Source organism: Podarcis bocagei (assembly GCF_964188305.1).
Source record: "Podarcis bocagei genome assembly, chromosome: 5".
In the NCBI taxonomy this organism is placed as follows: domain Eukaryota; kingdom Metazoa; phylum Chordata; class Lepidosauria; order Squamata; family Lacertidae; genus Podarcis; species Podarcis bocagei.
Genome location: NC_138129.1, coordinates 14,795,637 through 14,817,458, shown reverse-complemented (window position 1 = coordinate 14,817,458; position 21,822 = coordinate 14,795,637). Strand labels below are relative to the sequence as shown.

Below are 21,822 nucleotides of genomic sequence, written 5' to 3'. Positions count from 1 at the left end.
GTTAATGTTGCATAACATTCACGAATCCTCATGGTGTGTTGCAGAAACCTGGCTACTATCTCCATCTTATCCCTGTCCTGCCTTATTGCCTGGTACGTGTGCTTAGGATTGCAGCCTGAAAGTAGAACGCAGAACTGAAGGAAGCTCACCTTGACTCCTAGGTGGACACAGGGCAGTGAATAAGGCTTCAAATCCAAGTCCACGAGCAACGAGGCTGAAACTCCAGGAAACAGTTCCTCCTGGGAAACATGCAGGCCTGCAAAGAAATTGAGGACCACCAAGACATTTCCATAGGCAACAAGGAAAGGCGAGCTCCTCAAGGCGTAGAGGCGACGGTTGCGCAACATCCAAATGACACAAGACCAAATCAGCAGAACAAAAGTCAACCAGCTGATATAAGTGATACTCCAAACCTGGAAATGCATACATAAGATAGACAGATGGATGCACACAGAGAGACATATATTTTGGGAAACACTGCAGTCCCAAACATCATGTAATCCACAACTGAACAAATATGAACTCCTAAAACTGTAGAAGAAGTCTAAATTAAGGCACACTTCTTCTAAGCTATCTAGATCAGGGCCAGGGACCCTGTGCCCTAATAAATAAAAATTAGCTGTACATACTGGCATGTTAATACAGATATCTGAAGTTATGTGCAGCTATAACTCTGAAATCGCTACATACATGTCTTTGACTAAGGGTGCCTTCAGACTACAGTACTTTCCAGGACAGATTCAAGCACATATTGGAAATTTAAGTTTGCAGAGTCAGATTAAAGTGCTCTCTCATCATAGCACCACAAATCCTTTTTTTTTTTTTAAGTGATAATGTGGGACTAACCTCCATCTTTCCATGCACACAGAAGGAGGTTTTATTTCAGCCTGTATCTTACCATCATGACAATCAATGCAGTGATGTAGCTCTGATTCATAAGGAATCGTGCCAATGCTAAAAAGGTACTGGGCCTATTTCCTTCCGTGCCCTGTTCACCATCAGTTTCTGATGCATTTTCAGAGCATGTCTCATCTGCAAGAAATGCAAAATTTTTAGCAAAGGGTAAATTAACCAAAACAACAACAACAACAACACACCAGTGTCTGGCTTCAGTTAATAAAGTTTTGGAGACTTTGCCGTGTTATATTTAAGCACACCTCTCTCTTACCTGCCCATTTCCCCCTATAAATGACCCATCCAGCACCGTGATCCTTTTCCCTTGGAAAATGCCGTTTTGAAAAATGCAATGGCTAAAATAACATCAAGGGGCAGCCTGAGATTCTAGGTTATAACTGCATCCCTTGATAATAACAAAGAGTTGTTGTTTGTTGTTCTTAGAAAGAAGAATAAGAGAAAAGTGAAGATGAAAAAAATTAAGAAGAGTAAGAGCAATTAGGCTTCTGTAATGTACTTCGGTCAATATGCCTACCAAGGTGGTTTACAACAAAGATTAAAGCATTTTACACATTTAAAATCACAGAAGAATTCCACATCTTTCATCAGTTGAAATCTTGGCAAACTGCAATGCCCCAATGGTGCAAAAAATGACCATACATTGAATAAAGCCTTACAAAGGGGCCATCGCACAGGAAAATATACCTGAGAAGGAAAGGTTGTGTCCTTCATTGATGTAGGCATTCACATCACAGCTACGATGACTTTGACACTGCAAAAGGAGAGTATTCTGAAAGCTTCCATTTGGAACATAAACCTCCTGAGCAGGGAGAAAGGGGGGGGGAAAGGTTGAAATTTTTGATTTTGAACAACAGAGGCTTCACAAAGTCCGGGCTCAAAGTTGCATGAATACCATAACCCTAAGTGGGGAAAATTTCCAGAGGTACCACTTACTTTGAACAGGAAATGCATCACATTTTGTCATATCAGGGACCAGTGGGACAGTAGTCAGTTCTGAAGTGCTGGAGCTCTACACAATGGCCCCCATAGCCACACACACGAGTGCAGACACACATATTAATGTGGAAATGGCAGTGGTGGACTTTGGGGTCTCACATTTCAGCGGCACCCAGTGTGATGCTAAAATTCAGCACCCTCTCACGCTCCATTCTAAATGGTAGCAGCTCCCTGAGGCGTCCCCAAGGCTCTGCGCCCAGTGCAACCAAACCGGCCGCTCTTCCCTAAATCCACCTCCTGAAATGGGATGGAATTGACTCATGATTAAATACATGTGAAATTGAGATGGGCTGGAGAAAAACTGGTCCATCCAACAGAAGCATCAATATACAGCCAAAATCCAATCAGAAAATAGACAGGCATTCCAGACCTCGAGAGATACAGCTGGCAATGCATGTCGTATTTGACTCTATCCCGTACCTTAGGAGGCAGAACCCATTGCTGGAGCATCATGACCAGAGTGTAATAGAGGACAAGAAGGGCAAGAGGATTCAGAGCCACCGGCCAGCTGAGCTGGGGATGAACCTGCAGCTTCCAGGGCACAGTGATGTTTGTCTTAATAAGTGGCACTAAGCCCAGGACCCTGGAGAAATGGAGAAAATGGTGAAGAGCTTGCTGCTACTTGATCTTGAAATATATAAAAGGATGTCACATAGAGGAAGGAGAAAGGTTGTTTTCTGCTGCTCCAGAGAAGCGGACACGGAGCAATGGATCCAAACTACAAGAAAGAAGATTCCACCTAAACATTAGGAAGAACTTCCTGACAGTAAGAGCTGTTCGACAGTGGAATTTGCTGCCAAGGAGTGTGGTGGAGTCTCCTTCTTTGGAGGTCTTTAAGCAGAGGCTTGACAACCATATGTCAGGAGTGCTCTGATGGTGTTTCCTGCTTGGCAGGGGGTTGGACTCGATGGCCCTTGTGGTCTCTTCCAACTCTATGATTCTATGATTCTATGATTCTATGATCTTTGTGGAAACAGGAGAGGGAAAACAATAATGCCAAAGAAAGACTAATTTACCTGCAGCAGCCAACTCCTAGGGGCCGAGGTCCCTTCAGTCCCCCCAATAAAATATTTGAGGGGGCAGCCCCCCCAAAGTTGATGGGCATTGCCATTAAAATGGTGTGTGTGATCCGTGTCATGAGCTTGATTATATGGGGCATGGCTTGCCTGGACCTGCCCCCCCATATTTTATTTAAGTTGGCACCCCTTATCATCACCGAATAAGTGCAGCATCGCTTGTGTCAATGGGGCATCATCTAGATCAAGGCCCCAGGCAGAACTTTAATTTCACAGGTAATAATAATAATATATTTGTACCCCACCCATCTGGCTGGATTTCCCCAGCCACTCTGGGCAGCTTACAGTACATATAAAAACATACTAAACCTCAAACATTAAACACCTCCCGATACAGGGCTGCCTTCAGATGTTTTCTAAAAATCAGATAGTTGTTCATTTCCTTAACATCTGTTGGGAGGGCGTTCCACAGGGAGGGTGCTTGAATGGCAGGATCTGATCAAATTGAAAGGCACTTTGATCCAGCAGGGGGAGGCAGCTGCCTCCTAATCTGTTCCAGGGGGCTGGGGGACCCTTCGGAACAATGTGGGGAGTAGGGAACTCCAGGGAGAGGGAGAATCATGGTGGATAAGCCTATGTTCTATCTCCATTGTCAGAGGCAGCATGGCCCTGTGTACTAGTTTCTGGGAGGCACAAGTAGGAAGAGTGATGTTGCTCTCAGGTTCTGCTTCTGAGTTTCCCGTAAGCACCTGTGAGAACATGATGCTGGACTTGACGGTTTAATCCAGGAGGGCTCTTATTTTTTTGATTGGTTATAACTGGAGGGAACACTAGTGCATATAATGCTCAGTTCTTAACCGGAACCAAGGTCTGCTGTGCTTTCTCTTACATACCATCTTCTTCAGCGTGTGAGTTTGATCTTTTTACCTGGCATAAATGTCTTCAGGAGGAACCAGGTCCTGGATGTATGGCAGCTGGTACAGGTAAAAAGCACCCAGGTGCCCTGCACTGAATATTGCAACCAAAACACACAAACTGTTGAAGGCAACCGGGCTGATTGGCCGATGGCAAGACCACCAGGAGCACAGGCCTAGGAAGATGAAGAAATAAACTGCAGAAGTTGCCGAAGGTAGGATGATGCCTATGGATAAAGAAATGAAATGCAAAATTTTGGTTTTGCATGGAAAACTGCGTTTGGCTGTGTATGCAGCATGCATTTAAAGTGTGTGGAATTCTCCCAAAGAATCATGGGCAATGTCATCTGTTAAGGGGTGGGAGGGAATTTCAGTTCTATGAGGGGTAAACTACAGTTCTTGGGATTCTTTAGGGGAAGTCATATGCTTTAAATGTATGCATCCTTTGTCTCTGGCAGACTTACGACAATTTAGAACAGGAAGCTGCAGTCCCTCTCACATATTAAACATTTGTTGATAAAAACCGGAGAATATTACTAGAGGAGCATGCATGCACTGGAGAACTCTAATCTTGAGAGACAACTTGCACATGTGAATGGCCCATCAGAGAGGGAAATGTCACAGGTGGAGACTGACACACATCACCTTGCATTACTTCCCCTCCCCCCTCAATAGAGTCCAGTTCAGCCATTCAGCTGTCAGTCATGAAACGCACAGGAAAATAGTGCAGAACATTTCTACCTGCTAAGCCCAACAGAAGCACAACGGCCAGTTTCCCAGCACTGCTGAATAGACCTTCACAAAGGATCCTCAAGGCTGCTAGGAACAAAGTGAGTTTCAGAAGGAATCTTTGTTGGCCGTTCTCCAGATTATCCTGCCCAGGTGAACCTTCCATTTCCTCGTCATCAGTATTGTCAGTTTCTGCTTCAGATTCCTGCAGATCCAGAAACAATGAAATAAGAATCAATTCATAGCTGGGGTAGCAAAAATCTTGGGAGTTGGGCCTACTTGACTGCCCCCTAATAATGTCTCTGGTTCTGAGACATCATAATGTAAGTATTTTGTCCTGCAGCATGGATATTGTTCTGATACTCTAGCAATCACTTTGACGTTTCACTTGGAACAAAAGCATGGTGAGCCCACAATGCCGTTTCACCTAGTTATCATGGTTGTTCTTCAAACTGCCAAAGTGTTCGATGTCCCTAAATAGAGGAAGGCGATTGCTAGAAGAGAGATAAGCTCATCCTGAGTCTTTTGCAACCCGGTTTATGTCACGCTTCAGCCTAATGAATGAGCAACCTCGCTGAAGACAAAGATATGAAAGCTCAGAATACAAAGCCTGGAAGTCGGTGCAAATAATCCATCATTAAATATTTCTCAATCTGCGGCTCATCGTGCAAAATTAATGCATTCCAGCTGGTTGTCCCTACTGAGAGGGATAAAGGAAAGCACACATCACAACTCGGGAGCTTAAGAAGATCCCTGCGGATCTATCTAGCCTAGCATCCTGTTCTCCCAGTGGTCGACCAAATGTGGGAGACACCCTCCTATGTCCTGTCCTAGTAGCAATCCCTTTGTTTCAATACATCCAGCAGCTGATGTGATCCAGAAATAGGTAGTGTGAGGAGAGGAAATGTACTATAATCTATTAACATAGTCCTGCTGGAGCAGACCAAAGACTAGATAGTCTAGCATCCTGTTCTCACAGTGGCGAACCTGATGCATGCAAGAGGATTTGTGACCGCTTTCTCCCCACATGTGATTCCCAGAAACTGTTATGCAGAAATGTTCAGCTTCTGGTAGTGTAGGCAGTACCTTCATTCCTAGTAGCTGTTAGGTTGTGGGTGAACATATCAGACGACACAGCGATTCTTCAAACAGCTCTTGTTTATTCACAGGCCAGAACAGAACTGAACTGTAGGGTTCAGCCAGCCTGCTTATATAGAGCTCCACTACAACGCAACAGTAACCACTTTCTGTAACTATCCAATCACTGAACGTCACTTTCGATCCCTTATTTGTATAACTATCTACAGTATCCCCCTGCTGGCCCAGGGTGAGAACTTCAGTACATAACAGTAGCCATCAAAAACATTATCCTCCATATATTTTGCCTAATCCTCTTTTTAAAGTCCACCAAACTTGTGGCCATCCCTATATCAGGTGAGAGCAAATTTACCATGTGCTGCGTGAAGACTTTTGCCTGCCCTGAATCTTCTAACATTCAGCATTGTTCCAGAATTACAAAAGAGGGAGGAAAATATGCCCCCTATCCACTTTCTTATGCACCTCTATCATATCCCCCCTTACTTGACTTTTTTTTCTAAACCAAAAAGTCCCAAATATTATAATTTTTCTCCGTAGGTGAATTGCTCCTAACCCTGGGTCATTTTGGCTGCCCTTTTCTGAAATTTAGCTTAAGAACATATATATAGTTAGGGTTTCCCCCACTGGTTGATAGAGTGAACTATTTAAAATGTTTAAGTCTTGGTCTATTGTTAGCTCAGTAATGAAATATTTGAAGAGTGGTATGCTTAATCTAGCCCATAATTCATTTATGCATTTAATGTGTTGTGTAAATGCATTTATATATTATGTATGTTTCTGCTGGGTTTTGTTTCTCATATTACATAACAACTCAAAATAATAATAAAAAGGGAAAGCACTTGTTCTTCCCCCTTGCAATCCTTATTCATATGCTACAAGGGCAAGAAATTTGAACGCAGGTCTACATAATTACCATTTCCTCTTCCATCTCTTCTTCATCATCGCAAGGAAACAGGTCTTGGTTCCTTGGATGAAGCTGGGCTTTCTGGTTGAGAAGCTTGACCATCTTCTTGCAAAGTTGTGTGACTGTGAGACTGGTGAGAAACATTCCAATATCGGGAGCCAAAAGACAAATGATGTTCCAAGCATTGAGATTGCTAAACCTAAAGAAAAGAGGCTGCATTAGTATCCTGTAGGGTTAAAGGCTTTGCAGTCAAGAAGGGCAAAGTTCCCTGAATCTGCCCCACATTCAGTGCTCCGTATCTTGCTTAGATATCACTTTGGGGAAACATGCCCACCCACAATGTTCCTCCAACATGGTGTACAATAGTTAATCAATATGCCATGCATAAAAATGAAAACGTAAGATAAAAATTAAGTCTTACCTCAGAAAACCAAAGTGGCACAGCACTTTCTCCCATAAGAAATCTTTTTTAAAAAAGGAAAAGAACCATAGTTATAGACTCAGTGGGGTGGTCAAGTTTGCTGATGATACCACATTGTTCAGGGTGGTAGAAACAAAAGCATCTCTCTAATCTAAACTGGGTGGATGGGTATTAAAATGGGAAACACAATTCAACACAGGCAAATGTAAAATGCAAAAACCTAACTTCCCAGTTGCTGGGAATTACAGATGGGCAGAATATTGCAATAGCATCTTTCTTTGCCTTTAAGTTAAACCATTCCTATATGATGTTGAGCAGACATTACCATTAGGTGGCAGGTAATGGAAAACAATCTGAAAAGCTGCTTGAACCACAAGGAAAACGAAGCTAGTGTAGGTGATCGCGCTAAGCATCTGCCCGGTGGACCCTGAAAAATAAAAATGTAGACTTTATTTTCATGGATCCCACCACCAAAAGAGAGAGCATAGAAAAGCATCTGCCTTATCTGGTGGCATTTTTTGAGGGAAAACGGAGAAATGTTGGAAAGTATGGAACTCCACTCCAGGAACTTTTGCAAGTTCTTAGGGTACAGGCCAGTCCTACTGTTAGGCAGAGTGAGGTGGCCACCTCAGGTGACAGACACTGGGGTACCAAGAGTGGCAGCAAAATGTTGAGGGTGGGCAGAGCTGTGTGTGCACCCTCTAAGCTAGATCTTTCTTCTCAGGGGAGGTAGAGAATTTTGTCCTATCACCAGTGCGCAAGCAAAATTCAAATGCAACTCTAGTAGGCCTCTCTGTATGTGGAAATGGAGGGAGGGCATCAAAAAGTTTTGGGTCGGCCCCACTAGCGTGGCCATGTCCCTACTTCATGGAGTACAGTCCTCTGATTGAAGATGTCCTCTCTTTGAAGAGCTGTCTGTCTGGAATAAGTATTCTTGGTTTTATTTTAATTTTGATTATGTATTTTGTGTTTTTATATTGTGGTTTTATCCTGTGAACCGCCCTGAGACCTGTGGGTATAGGGCAGTATACAAATCTAAATAATAGTAGTAGTAGTAGTAGTAGTAATAATAATAATAATAATAATAATTTAAACAGGGCTATTTTTCAGCCGGAACTCGCCAGAACTCAGTTCCGGCACCTCTCAGGTGGGCGCCATTGCCATTATAAGAGAAGAAGGGAGGCCTTCATGGCGAGTTCTGGCACCTCTTTTTCTAGAAAAATAGCACTGGGTTTAAAGATCAAGAACCCCAGGAAGGGAGTGCAACGAGGGCCTTCAAACTGCCTGTTAACTGTTAAGTTGTGGGTGAACATATCAGACGACACAGCGATTCTTCAAACAGCTCGTTTATTCACAGACCCAGAAGAGAACTGAAGTGAAGGGTTCAGCCAGCCTGCTTATATAGAGCTCCAGTACAACGCAACTGTAACAACTTTCTGTAACTATCCAATCACTGAACGTCACTTTCGATCCCTTATTTGCATATGTGGACCTGAGTGAAAACTATCTACAGTATCCCCCTGCTGGCCCAGGGTGAGAACTTCAGTACATAACACCAACAATTAGCACTTAGAAGAACTCCCCAGCCTTGATCTGAAACTTGCCTACCTTTCATGGTGACAGCATTTGGTTTGGGGAACAGCGGCAGGAGCAGCAAGAAGAAGAGATAGACCACAGAAAGCCCATTGTATCTGAAACCTATAGCTAGGGAAACAACCGAGCGTTACATAAGAAAATCATCAGCATGAGATGCGAGAAAGCCTCCAGCTTACCATTTAATAAACAGGAAGCTTCCTTGTTCCAGGTCAGGCTATTTGTACATCTAGCTCAATATTTGAGTAGGAGTGGCTCTCTGGGATCTCAGGCAGAAATCTGCCCGTCTCTTGCTATCTAATCCTTTTAACTGGAAGCAGTGGCGTAGCGTGGGGGTGCAGGGGGGTCGGCAGCACCGGGCGCAACATGGGGGGGCGCGCTCGCACTCGCAGCTCTCTGCCCCTACCTGGCTCACTCACTCTCTCTCACTGCAGTGCTGGCTGTGCGAATCCGATCCTAGCCGCTGGGTCGCCGCCCACTGTGGAGGGGGGGTGTCAGGCGTGCGGTGCGGAGAGAGAGCAAGGGACCATCTGGGGGAGGGACAGTGCAGCGGCCGCGCAGCACAGCGCTGAGCGCGGGAGAGAACCACACCAGACCAGACCAGGCAGCAGCAAGAAGAAGCTGGCAGCGGCGGCAGGTCAGGGGTTGGGGGCGCAAATTACTTGCCTTGCCCCGGGTGCTGACAACCCACGCTACGCCGCTGACTGGAAGTGCCAGAAACTGAACTTGAGGCCTTCTGAATGCCGGCCATGCAGACCCTCCAAGTGTCCCTATTTTCCAGGGACAGTCCCAGATTTTATGAAGCCATCCTGATGTCTGATTTGATGCCAGAATGTCCTCCTTTCCCTTAGGACGTCCCTATTTTCATTGGAGAATTGTTGGAGGCTATGGAGTTATGCGATCCCTGAGCCAAGGAGATAAGTAACTATACAGCTTTTAGAAGACATCTAATGGCAGCCCTGCATAGGAAAGTTTTATAATGTTTTATATTTATATATATATATGTTGGAAGCTGCCCAGGGCGGCTGGGGCAACCCAGTCAGATGGGCAGGGTATAAATAATAATACAGTGGTACCTCGGGTTACAGATGCTTCAGGTTACAGACGCTTCAGGTTACAGACTCCGCTAACCCAGAAATAGTACCTCGGGTTAAGAACTTTGCTTCAGGATGAGAGCAGAAATCGTGTGGTGGCAGCAGGAGGCCCCATTGGCTAAAGTGGTACTCAGGTTAAGAACAGTTTCAGGTTAAGAACAGACCTCCAGAACGAATTAAGTTCTTAACCCAAGGTACCACTGTAGTAGTAGTAATAATAAAATAATACTAATAATAATGGGACAGGACATCCCTATTTTCATTGAAGAAATGTTGGTCTACCAACAGAGCCATGCAGAGCTTCCCTGAGGCCTGGGTCGGGAGTATTGTTGGAATAAAGTTATAAACTCAAATCAAAAAGCAGCTAGTCCCTGGGGGGGGGGCTCCCAGCCACCTTAGCCCTCTGAGGCAAGGGGCAAGTGTATCTGGCTGCCCGCCCCTCTCCACGGCTCTGTCTACCACTGAACGATGGTCCCTCTCTGAGAGCTTTTGCCCAACATGAGCCTTGAAGCACCAACACTGAGTTTAAGAGTCCATCACAAACAGTATGGCTGGAGCTTGCTGGGCCTTTAAACATAGGCTACAACTTTCTGCAAGGCTGCAACTTGATGCTTTACATGGGAGTAAATCCCACTGAACACAGTGAGACCAGCTCATTCTGCAGATTGCTGTTTGCACCGGTTCAGCAGTAAAATGTGGGTTTTCCCTGGGGAAGTGTCAGGACAAAAATAAACTGCTCAGATGCAGAGCTATAAAGTGTGGACCTTTGCCTGAGGAGCCCAGTGCAAAAGGAAGTCCGCAGAGCCCTTACTTCCAGGTAAGTCTATATAGGAATGCAGCAACAGTAGCAATTGTCTGATGTCCTGTGTGCTTCTAACCCTTGTTTGGTTTAGCCCAGCGTGACATTATCAATTGCTTGCTCACCTAACAGATAAAGCAGCACACCTACTTCCTCCTGCTAAAATGGTTGTGCAATTTTTCTGTAAAATAGCCTGTCTGATTTCTTTCCAAAGGAATGCATGAGTCCAATTGATACGATTTGTTTATTTATTTATTTTAATGCCATAGCAGTTACGTATAGCAGGGTTCTATTTTGCGGTGGCAGCAGAGCGCAAAAGCCGTTCAATGGGACCTTCAGCATGGATAGCAGCAGTCCTACAGCCCTGGCTGGTTGACAATTACGGTTTCTGGATCCAATGGAACACCATAGAATGTTCTTCTCCGAAACATTCAATCCTCTGGGCGTGCTTACACACCGGATATCAGAAACATTTAAAGCACCAGAAGCCACATCCCGTAAATGTGTGAACTACAGTGATTTTTTAAAAAAATAATCTCCCCTCTGCAAATAATTACAAAGCAAGCAACTCAAAACTACAATATCAGTTTAATTAATGCAATGGACGCAGTCCAGACAAAGCTGAGCACTTTTAACTCTCACTGATATCTGCGGGAGAGACTTACCGTAAGTATGCGCATTTGCATCAGTTTAAAAACTGCTCACCTTTGGCTGGATTCCATTCAACTGACCTAAGTTGGTCAGTTTCATTCCTGATGCAAGTCCGCCGAATTAGTGAAATTTCATTTCCTTGCTCTCTCTTATTTCCCTTATAAACACGGTGCAACATAAAGTCTTTAAGGCATAAGTGGAAATGTCTTACCTGCTGCCAAGGGGAGTGACAGACCTAATCTGAAAATTAACCCACAGGCTAAACTATTTGCCATGGTCTCCTCTGTCCAGCATCAGGACGGGGATATCAGCGAAGCAGGTTGCAGCTACTGCCCCAGCCTTCTGACCCAATGGCTAAAGGAAACTGCGCCGAGCTTTTAAACTCTCATTCCAAATATGGTCAGCTTACCAATCAATGGCTCTGTATTAATTTTTTACAAAAAGTAATACGAAAACTGGTGAATCTCCAGTAATCTTCATGTTCTGTAAAATGGGAAGTATTGATCTACCTGGGCTTTCTCCTCCTCCCCCCTCCCACACACTTGAATCCTAATTTTCCTTTGCAGCTGAACAACTAGGCTTGTGCTTGGCTTTCAGGCATCAATCTCCTTTTCTTCTCCAAGTTTCCCTTACTCGTCTGTTTTCCAGATCAAAATAACCAGTCAGAACAGAATCAGCCTTCAATCAGCAGTTAGGAATTTCTCCAATCTCCCAACAATTTGATCTGTTGTTGCTTTTTCCTTCGGTGTGAAACTCCTTTAGCCACTGAATGTATAACTCTCAGGAATGATCACAAAATTTTAGTTCCAAGCTGTGTTTTAGTTGCAAACCACGAAGGGTCTTGCTGGCACGTGATGAGGTTGTTTGTTGAAAGTCTCCATCCACTTCGTAAATGTTAATCTGATGCAACATATGTTAACAATCATCCCTGGTAAGTGTACGTAAAGCCTTAAATGGCTCAGAACCACAATGAGTCAAATACCACCTCTACCCATACGAACTGCCCCAGACCTTGCAATCATCACCTGAAGCCCTTTTTTGTGTGTCTGCTCCATGAGAGGTCTGGAGTGTGACAACACAAGAACAGGGTCTTTTCTGCAGTGGCTCCCTGTTTGTCAAATTCTCTCCCCAGGGAGGCTTACATGGTGCCTTCATTGCATTTTTTATTTTTTTTAAATTTATTTTGAATTTTCATTTTCCAAACATCAAATAGAAATAGAAAACAATACATATATATACCCCCTTTGACTTCCCTCCCCTCCTTTATGGATCCTTATGTTATATTTTTTTCTCCTTCATCTCCTTTATAATTCTAGTTATTTAAAAATCCTTGAATATTCCTTAGTTCAAATTTTTAACCACAAGTTTTAAATCAATCCTGCTAATTAATTTGTTTACAATGGTTTTTCAAATAAATTACTGTATATATTTTCCCCATTCTTTGTTAAAAATTGATTCTTCCTGATTTCTAATTATTCCTGTTAGTTTTACCATTTCAGCATAGTCTTCATTACATATCTTCAGCTGCCAGGCAAAGCATTCCTCTTCTCCCAGGCCAGGCATAGGCAAACTCCAGCCCTCCAGATGTTTGGGACTACAATTCCCATTATCCCAGTGCTGGACCAGTGCTGGAGGGCTGGAGTCTGCCTATGCCTGAATTAAGCAATCTATGCTCTTTTATACGGGATGCGGGGGGCGGGGTGTATTGATTTATCTGTTCTTCTGTTGTTATGTTGTGTTATGTCATGTTACGATATGTGTGCTTGTCTTTTTATACTGTAAACCAGGCTTCCTCAACCTCGGCCCTCCAGTTGTTTTTGGCCTACAACTCCCATGATCCCTAGCTAGCAGGACCAGTGGTCAGGGATGATGGGAATTGTAGTCTCAAAACATCTGGCGGGCCAAGGTTGAGGAAGCCTGCTATATACCATCCTACAATCCTCGGATGAAGGGCGGTATCTAAATTTAATAAACAAATAAATGGCACAGTTGACAGGACATTCGTCCAGTGCTTAAAAGCTTGCATGGGCTGCCCATATGTTGCCAGGACAAGTTCAAGGTTCTTGCATTAATTTACAAGCCCGTAATCCAGGATACCCTAAGAACTGATTGATCCCTTGCACCTCCGCTGCCCTATCTCTGATTTCTCTGGGAGAATCTCCCAGGGTACAGATGCTCAGTTTATATGCACCTGGAGCTGTGTGTTCAGTATTGTGGACCCAATTCTCTGAAACTCCCTCCCAGATGAGAACAGGCCCCTCCCCCGCATCCTGCTGACTTTCCAGTACCTAGTGAAGACCTTTTCCAGCAATCTTTTAAAGTACAGTGGTGCCTCACAAGACGAAAAGAATCCGTTCTGTGATTCTCTTCGTCTAGCGGTTTTTTCGTCTTGTGAAGCAAGCCCATTGACGCATTAGCGGATTAGCGCTATTAGCGGCTTTTAGCGGCTTATCTGCTGATCGGATCAGCTGATAAGCGGCTTAGCGGCTTAGAAAAAGGGGGGAGGGGGAAAAACCAGCAGGAACTCGCAAGACATTGTCGTCTTGCGAAGCAAGCCCATAGGAAATTCGTTTTGCGAAGCACCTCCAAAACGGAAAACCCTTTCGTCTAGTGGGTTTTCCGTCTTGCGAGGCATTCGTCTTGCGGGGCACCACTGTATGTTTTCTGATCTTCTTCTTTGGTGATCACTCGTAGCCAAGTAAGATTGTCTTCCATAAACATGGTTTTAACAATGACTCCGTAAGTGACTGTGGAGGCCAATTCTAGATTCCATACATCCTTCCACAGTGGGGACATTGGGAGTTGATCACAGTGTGGATTTGCCAAGCATGCCTTCCTCTTAGCACGTTTCTCGCTTGCGTCCTGAGTTTGAGTGTCTTCAAAACCCATGACACCTTTGGTCAAGGCTGTTCTCCAATTGGAGTGCTCGCAGGCAAGTGTTTCTGATGTTTTCTGATATTGAGGTACTATTGAGTAAAAGCTAGGTTGAATACAACCTCTATCATCTTATCTCTTGCAATGGTAATTCAACACACAGGGTTCATCCACATGCCTGTTTGCCCTCCCCGGGGAAGCCCATGGTTTCATGCTGAATCGGAACAAACAGCAGTTGGATTTCCCACAAATTGCTGTCTGTTCCAATTTAGCACTAGAGAGCGAGTTTTCCAGGGAAAAGTGATGAGGCAAAGGCAAAACCACCAAGACCTGTGGAAAACCACACAACCCTGTGCTTTCTAGGTGTGGGGCAAACAGATGTGTGAATGAGCCCTCTGTATCCTAAGCCCAGTGACGGGTGGAGGTATCCCAGGCTGCCACATGTCACTCCTAAGGTCAGAAAACAGAGGAGAATGACAGGATGGTGAAAGCAACATATTTGCCCTCCTTCTGGCAACTGTCATGTGCACTTAGAGCAAGAAAGGGGAAGTTGCAACCCTCAAGACATTGCTAGACTACAGTTCTCATCATCCCTGACCATTGGCCATAGCTGGGAGTTGGAACCCAACAACGTATGGGAGCTACATATTCTCCTCCCCAGACCTGCGGTAGATGATCAACACAAAGGTAGAAAAGGCACATTACTTCACCTTTGCTGATGCTGAACCCCCACATTGTCATCTTCTGAGCCTGGTGAGGCACCAGTAATGATCAAAATTGCATTTCAGGCTCTCAGTTGCCTACTTCTATTTCTCAGTGAAGGAGTGTAGTAAAGGATGGCTAAATCGGTCAATTTTTGCTTCTTTCGCTTTCTCATTTTTTGATTCTTAAGTTCAGTTCATCGCATTTCTGCATCCTCACAAAAACCAGTCAGCATTTTGGGGTGCATTTTCCCTAATTTCTGCATGCAATTTTGCCCAAGATAATGCCTTTCTGTATATTATTTTCACTAATATATGTACTCACACACACATTTTTTGACTGGAGAACGGCACAGCATATTTTGTGAGAACTGTCTCTTGAAGTATAGCTGTGTTTTGGTCCAGCGCATTGTTTCAGAAACTGCAAATTAAGTATCTTCGTATTAAAATGTGAATTGAGCTGGATTTCCCCCCACCCCACCCCTAAGTGCTGAAGCCCTCGCTCTCCCCACACAGAGACAGTTAAATCGCCCTCTCCTTTATCTTGCTGTCTTTCTATCTGCTGCTATTACCAGCACCCTCCTTTTCCATTTCGAAATGTGCTTTTTCCTTCCATATCAAGGAGTGCTATACTTCTCAGGCTGACAAAGGGTGAATGTGATGACTTGCACTGTTTTGCTGATGGGTATTTTTAAATATGCATTTCTTTTATCGAAAGATGCTTCCCACCGAAACTGTTGCTGCCAAGGTAGATATTTCCATGTCAGTGATCTTTCGGAACAGACATCGTGTACTCTTTGGAGCCTTCACACTAAATAGACAGGATTGTGAGACTGGCCCTTAAGGAACATCGATACCATTTATTTATTTAACTGTATTTAACTTCTGTTTGTTTGTTTGTTTGTTTAATTTATATCCCACCTTTTATCCAAGGTGCTCAAGGGTGGCATACATGATTCTCCCCTTCCTCATTTATTTCAGAACAATTACATAGTCTTATTCTTCTTTGGCGATCACTCAAGCCGAGTAAGATTGTCTTCCATAAACACGGTTTTAACAATGAGTCTGTAAGTGACTGTGGAGGCCAATTCTGGATCCACACGTTCTTCCACAGTGGGGACATTGGTTTCTGGGCGGGAGTTGATCATGGTGTGGATTTGCCAAGCGTGCCTTCCTCTTAGCACATTTCTCCCTTGTGTCCTGAGTTCGAGTGTCTTCAAAGCCCATGACACCTTTGGTCCAGGCTGTTCTCCAATTGGAGCACTTGCAGGCAAGTGTTTCCCAATTGTTGGTGTTTATACTATATTTTTAAAAAATTGCCTTGAGACAATCTTTAAACCTCTTTTGTTTCCATTTTTAAGTTTGGAATAGAGTAGCTGCTTTGGAAGACAATAATCAGGCATCCCCACAACATGACCAGTCCAACGAAGTTGATGTTGAAGAATCATTGCTTCAACAGTCGTGATCTTTGCTTCTTCCAGTACCCTTCCTCGTTTATTTCAGAACAATTACCGTACATATTACAGTAATACTAACGACGGATGCTTTCCAGGCTTAGACAAGACTTTTTTATGATCTGTTTCCATTCTTGGGCAGTTGCTCATCAGTCAGGAAAATTGTCTGCGGTTCTTATTTCCTCTTCTTCTTCTTCTTCCTCCTCCTCCACCACTTTTACTGGATAACTCAGGGAAGAAAATATTGATAACAAAGGGCAAAGAGAGTATCTGGCTTTCTGGATACATCCCTCTGGGGGAGGTTTCCCCCTTAGGCAAACAGGAAGAAGTGAATGCAGAAATGGAGGGGGGAATTCACATTGAACAGAATTGATCTCGGTGTTCAGGAAAGGTTCAGAGGATCTCACCTACTAAAAATATCCAGCAGGGAGTTATTTTTAAAAAGAAATGCAACTGAGGGTGCTTATGCTCACACACAGAACATAGCTCCTCATTTATGCAGAGTATTATCTTTGAAAACCTGTCCTGTTTATATCAGGAGTCCCATGGCAACCCGAGATTATTAAAGGGACCACAGTATGGTTCCTGACAACACATGCCACTTTGTCTGTAGGGAAGGAAAGCTGGAGCTGCTGGAGAGACAGGAAATACCTGAGCACTTTAAAGGAGTTGGGGGCGGTGGGGGAGAAGGGGACAGGATGAGGCTAGAATTTTTTAACTTAAGATGGTCTCACCTTAACATAATGGCTACAACTGAAACTGCCTTCCTGTGCCTTTAAAAACCTGCATAAGGCAGAACAATCTCAGCAGGTGAAACTTTCTCCCATCACTGTGTCTGCGTGTTAAAAATATATACATTTAAAAACCAGCTACAGTGGTACCTCGGGTTACATACGCTTCAGGTTACAGACTCCGCTAACCCAGAAATAGTACCTCGGGTTAAGAACTTTGCTTCAGGATAAGAACAGAAATCGTGCTCCGGCGGCACGGCTGCAGCAGGAGGCCCCATTAGCTAAAGTATTGCTTTTGCTTAAGGTTAAGAACAGTTTCAAGTTAAGAACACACCTCCGGAACGAATTATGTACTTAACCCGAGGTACCACTGTATTGAATTTCTGGATTGAAAGCCAGGATGGCTAAACGGAGCTTCATTGGTAAGACACCTCTGAATATCAATAGGGCGGGATGATCAGATCACCATTGCGCTCTGTTTGACCAAAATAGGAAACAGAAACTAGGACTGGTTTGTGTTTCTGGTTTGTTGTTGTTGTTTGCCATACAGTGGTACCTCCCGTTACGAACTTAATTCGTTCTGGAGGCCCATTCTTAAGCTGAAACCATTCATAACCGGAGGCACGCTTTCACTAATGGCGCCTCCTGCTGCTGCCGCACAACTTCCGCTCACATCTCGGAGCAAAGTTCGCAACCAGGAACATCTACTTCCAGGTTAGCAGAGCTTGTAACCCGAAGCGTTCGCAAGGAGGACGGTGCATAGCATGAGGCTCCATTATAGTCTAGTGGTATCTTCTGCTGGTCTATGACCATAATAAAGATTTGGATTGGATTAGATGGTTTGGTTTAGCATCATGTCTGAACTCATTTGTCTCTCCCTGTCAAACCAAGAGCAGTAAACCGAGAACCAAACCTTGGTTACAGCTTGTGGCTTGTTGGGAGCAAGAGACAAACTGCAAGTCTGGGTTTAGATGACACACTGAGAAATGGTCCTTGTAGATTTGGTACCCATGCCTTTAATTTAGCGCAAGTAACATCTGTCTAAAGGGATGTGGGTGGCGCTCTGGGTTAAACCACAGAGCCTAGGACTTGCCGATCAGAAGGTCGGTGGTTCGAATCCCCACGACGGGGTGAGCTCCTGTTGCTCGGTCCCTGCTCCTGCCAACCTAGCAGTTCAAAAGCATGTCAAAGTGCAAGTAGATCAATAGGTACCGCTCCGGCAGGAAGGTAAACAGCGTTTCCGTGTGCTGCTCTGGTTCACCAGAAGTGGCTTATTCATGCTGGCCACATGACTCGGAAGCTGTACGCCGGCTCCCTCAGCCAATAAAGCGAGATGAGCACCGCAACCCCAGAGTCGGTCACGACTGGACCTAATGGTCAGGGGTCCCTTTACCTTTACCTAACATCGGTCTGATTCTTCTCACTGGTTTCTAATAGGAAGAAAGTTTCTGCTGTTTGTAAAACAGGCATTATTATGCTGAAGGTGCAAAATGGGAGCGCTTCCACATGAGGAAGTGGAATAAATGTCAGGTCATACAACTATCGTCATGAGTGTTAAGGTAAGTAAACTGCAGGATGTATAAATTTTAATTACGTCTGCAAAGACCTGTGAATACACTGCTGCTTTTCTTTAAAAACACGTAGTTTAGAAAGTTCAGCCTTGTTAACTGCTTCCACATTAACAGCACCTGCTAATGTGTTGTCAGGATATTGATCCGCAAACATCAGCTCTGCTGTGGGACTAGAGAGCAGCAAAGCCTTGTCAAGCATCTACCGACAATTGTTGTCTGGGAGTCTGCAAGTCTCAAACACCCATCATTCACTGACTAGGAAAACCAATTCCAAAGCCAATACCTTTACACAGGTTCCTGTTCTCCACCTCGCCAATATCTAATCAAGCGCTTTTTTTTCTCTCTGCAGGGAGTAAAGCACTCCCTTCTATTGCATAATGTGCCCTGGCAAATTTACGGGACACTAAATATAACCTCACTCATCTTCTAGTGCTCTCCAAAGCCCAAAGAGAGAGAAAAGGAAAGGAGAAAGAGCTATTAATAATGTCTGACCTCCATAGTTTCTCTTCATGTTTAGATTCCCGTCTTTCTGGTTCTTACTAAGGGTGACACATAGCATGACTCTGACCTCCAGCAGCTGCCAGGACTCGGGCATGGGGGAGCAGTTGGATTGGCCCCAGATAACCACTACCATCCAAAGTGTCAGAGAAAGGGTCATAAGCTCAATGGCAGGACATCTGCTTTTCAGGAAGACAATCTCCAGTTCAATCCCCAGCATCTCCCAATAGGAATTGGTAAAAAACATGTCCTGTTCCACCTCTCCAGGTGTGTGCTGTTACTCTGCCTGCCCCACTGGCCCCTGAGAAGGCAGTAATGACTCCTCCGTCACCCAGGCCCGGGAGACACCAGTGCAGGCATCAACAGACATGACTGGTTCAGACACCATGGAAAAGTGGTAGGTTGCTTGCTCAGTCTAAGGAAGGATCGGGACCGCTTGCTGGGCTGAGTTCTGCCAAGGGGTGTGTCATTGTTGGGTCAACTGCATCTTTGCTTGTAGCACCCGCTGTGCCTTTGACCAACGTTTTGCCTGTGCATTGCACCAATCTGAGCAGTAAAGGTTTTGGTGGAAACCGTAACCTGAGTTTGAGTTCTTCACTGAGCAGGAGCCAGGGCAATTCAAAAAGGTGGGATATTAAAAGTGCAATGAAACCAACATAGGCACATGATAGGAGCTGAAGGTCACAGAGTTTTCCTGTAAGCTTGCTAGACGCTGCCAATGTGCCCTGAGTAGCTATACATTCTCCTACCTGCCTGGGGAAACCTTCGTAGTCTTTCCACCTCTTTCTGCTCTGCCAGCAATGTGAGGACATCTGCTTAGTCTGAGCATGGAGATCAGATTTTAAACTAGACTTAGGTATGTCTTTGTAACTAAGTGGCCATTTTAAGTCTGTCTGAACAAAGCTGCTGCATCTGTTACTCTGCAACAAGTATTCTGAGTGAGTAAATGCTATTTTTACCTTTCACAAGACCATTTCTGTGATCGTTGTTTTAAAGGAGAGAAAAGGGGGACATAATAGGAAAACCCTGTCTCCCTTAAAACATCCTGGATTAATTAAAAGGCTAAAACTAGCCTATCTAAGCTTCCCTTTTAAGCTGCAAAGGGATGGCACTTTGCTGAACTCACAAACATGAGGAAGGAAGGATAATATCTAATAAATATATCCTCTCCTAGCATCTATACACATCCCAACAAAAAAGTGACATGAAATGTAATGCAAGGGAAGCAGTCTTGTTGTCTTTCATAGCCCTAGTTTGACGAAGAGTTCAGGAGGACTTCAGCTCACTATTTTGTGACGTTTTGCTTGGGCCTCCGGCTCCTCCAGACAACCTATCATTGAGGATTAATCCTGATTTGTTTACACAAATCTTATGCAGAGGTTAGACTACAGCCAGTTATTACTGAACATTTTGTAATGATTTGTTTGCAGGGAGGTTGTGTGACAATGAGTATCCATCAGAATATGTTTGTGTTTGTGCATTGTCCCACTACTCATCTGTTCATTCCACATTTTCAATGATTTCCCCCCATCACTTTCCAAACGGCAAAAATCTTGTTTCTTTTGAAAAATGGTTGTTGATTTTTTGCACTAGGGGGCGACAGAGCACTTTAATCTAATTTTATCGAATCCCTCCCTCAAAATACTGCCCTAGAGGCAGTACCCCTAATAACGCAGAGGGGGGAGGGGACCTTCCAATACTGCTGGACTACAGTTCCCAGCACCCTTGACCATTAGGCATGCTGGCCTGGGCTGATGGGAGCTGGGAATCCAAGCACAGCTGAAGGACTCCACTAGTTCCTCATTAGAAGGAATCTCCCCACTGTGGATTTTGGATAAATAAATAGTACCCCGCCCAATAGGCAGACCAAGCAAGTGTTTAGGGCACCAGCAAAGCAGACACACACACACACGCACACACCCTCTGCAAACGCGAATTTTATTTTGAAACAATTATATATAGAAGTAGTCATCATGGGAAAAATCAGAGCTTTCTTAGACTTCCTTACACTCCACAGTCTTCCCCATTTTTTCTGTTTTATTTTTATTACTCCTCCCCACCCAACCAGGGGGCGTCCTACTAACGCAGATGGAAGCAATGCAAAAAACAACAACCCACATTATGTCATATACCGCAAGAAATGCATTTTATTTATTTATTTATTTATTTAAATTGTGTTACGGCTTAGTATTGCTTTAAATTCTGAATTTCGTATGGGTGGGCACCATCATCTTTCCAGCGATCGGGGCCTCTGTAGGTCCTAATCCTTCCCTGGCCATGGGTGTGTCACTAACTGGGGAAGGGAGGGGGGGAAAAAAGATTTTGTGGGAAACGGGATGTTGTGTTAAATGTGTCCCGTAATCTCGTTTAATCCTGCCAAAGCGAGTCCCCGCCCCCGCCCCGAAATCCCATTGATTTAAACGGGACTCCGTCGCTGGAACCAAAGGAACCTACCGGCGTGGCCAAATTATTCCATCCTTCCTTGGGGTTAATTAAAAAAAAAATTTAAAACCCTTTCCCTCCCCTATTTCAAAGCAGCAGCAGCAGCAGCAGCAGCAACAGTGTCGTTTGTGCAATTCACCAGGGAAGGAAAAGATGAAGAAATTGCGCTAGCGGCCCCGAGGAGGAGGAGGAGGAGCTGGAGACGTCCGGAACGAGCCAACCAAAAGACAAGTGTCGGGGCAGAAGGAAGTGACTTCCGCGCCTTCGGGTTTTCTGGAGATTACGGTAAACGCGTCTCAGTCACGTGTAATTACTGGAAGAGGGCAAAAGATGAACCCGGAGTAGCCGGAGAAAATGCGCCCTTGAGTTCCGACGAGACGGTTCCAACTTAAAAGCCACTCCGGGAAAGGGGAGCGCAGGA

The 21,822-nt window shown here is 44.5% G+C and overlaps 1 protein-coding gene across 1 annotated transcript in view; it reads right to left on the bottom strand.

Annotated features, from left to right (window-relative positions):
• Positions 1-21,822, bottom strand: part of LOC308587752 (piezo-type mechanosensitive ion channel component 2-like) — a gene marked incomplete at its 3' end in the record, with an annotated part of 81,630 nt that overhangs the window by 57,038 nt on the left and 2,770 nt on the right. The window contains exons 2-11 of the mRNA XM_081195518.1: positions 8,602-8,697; positions 7,319-7,420; positions 6,994-7,036; positions 6,582-6,771; positions 4,583-4,775; positions 3,855-4,068; positions 2,332-2,494; positions 1,600-1,714; positions 899-1,032; positions 150-413 (exon numbers count right to left, since the gene is read on the bottom strand). Of these exons, the coding sequence (XP_081051644.1) occupies positions 150-413; positions 899-1,032; positions 1,600-1,714; positions 2,332-2,494; positions 3,855-4,068; positions 4,583-4,775; positions 6,582-6,771; positions 6,994-7,036; positions 7,319-7,420; positions 8,602-8,608 (1,425 nt within the window). The remainder of the gene's footprint in view (positions 1-149; positions 414-898; positions 1,033-1,599; positions 1,715-2,331; positions 2,495-3,854; positions 4,069-4,582; positions 4,776-6,581; positions 6,772-6,993; positions 7,037-7,318; positions 7,421-8,601; positions 8,698-21,822) is intronic.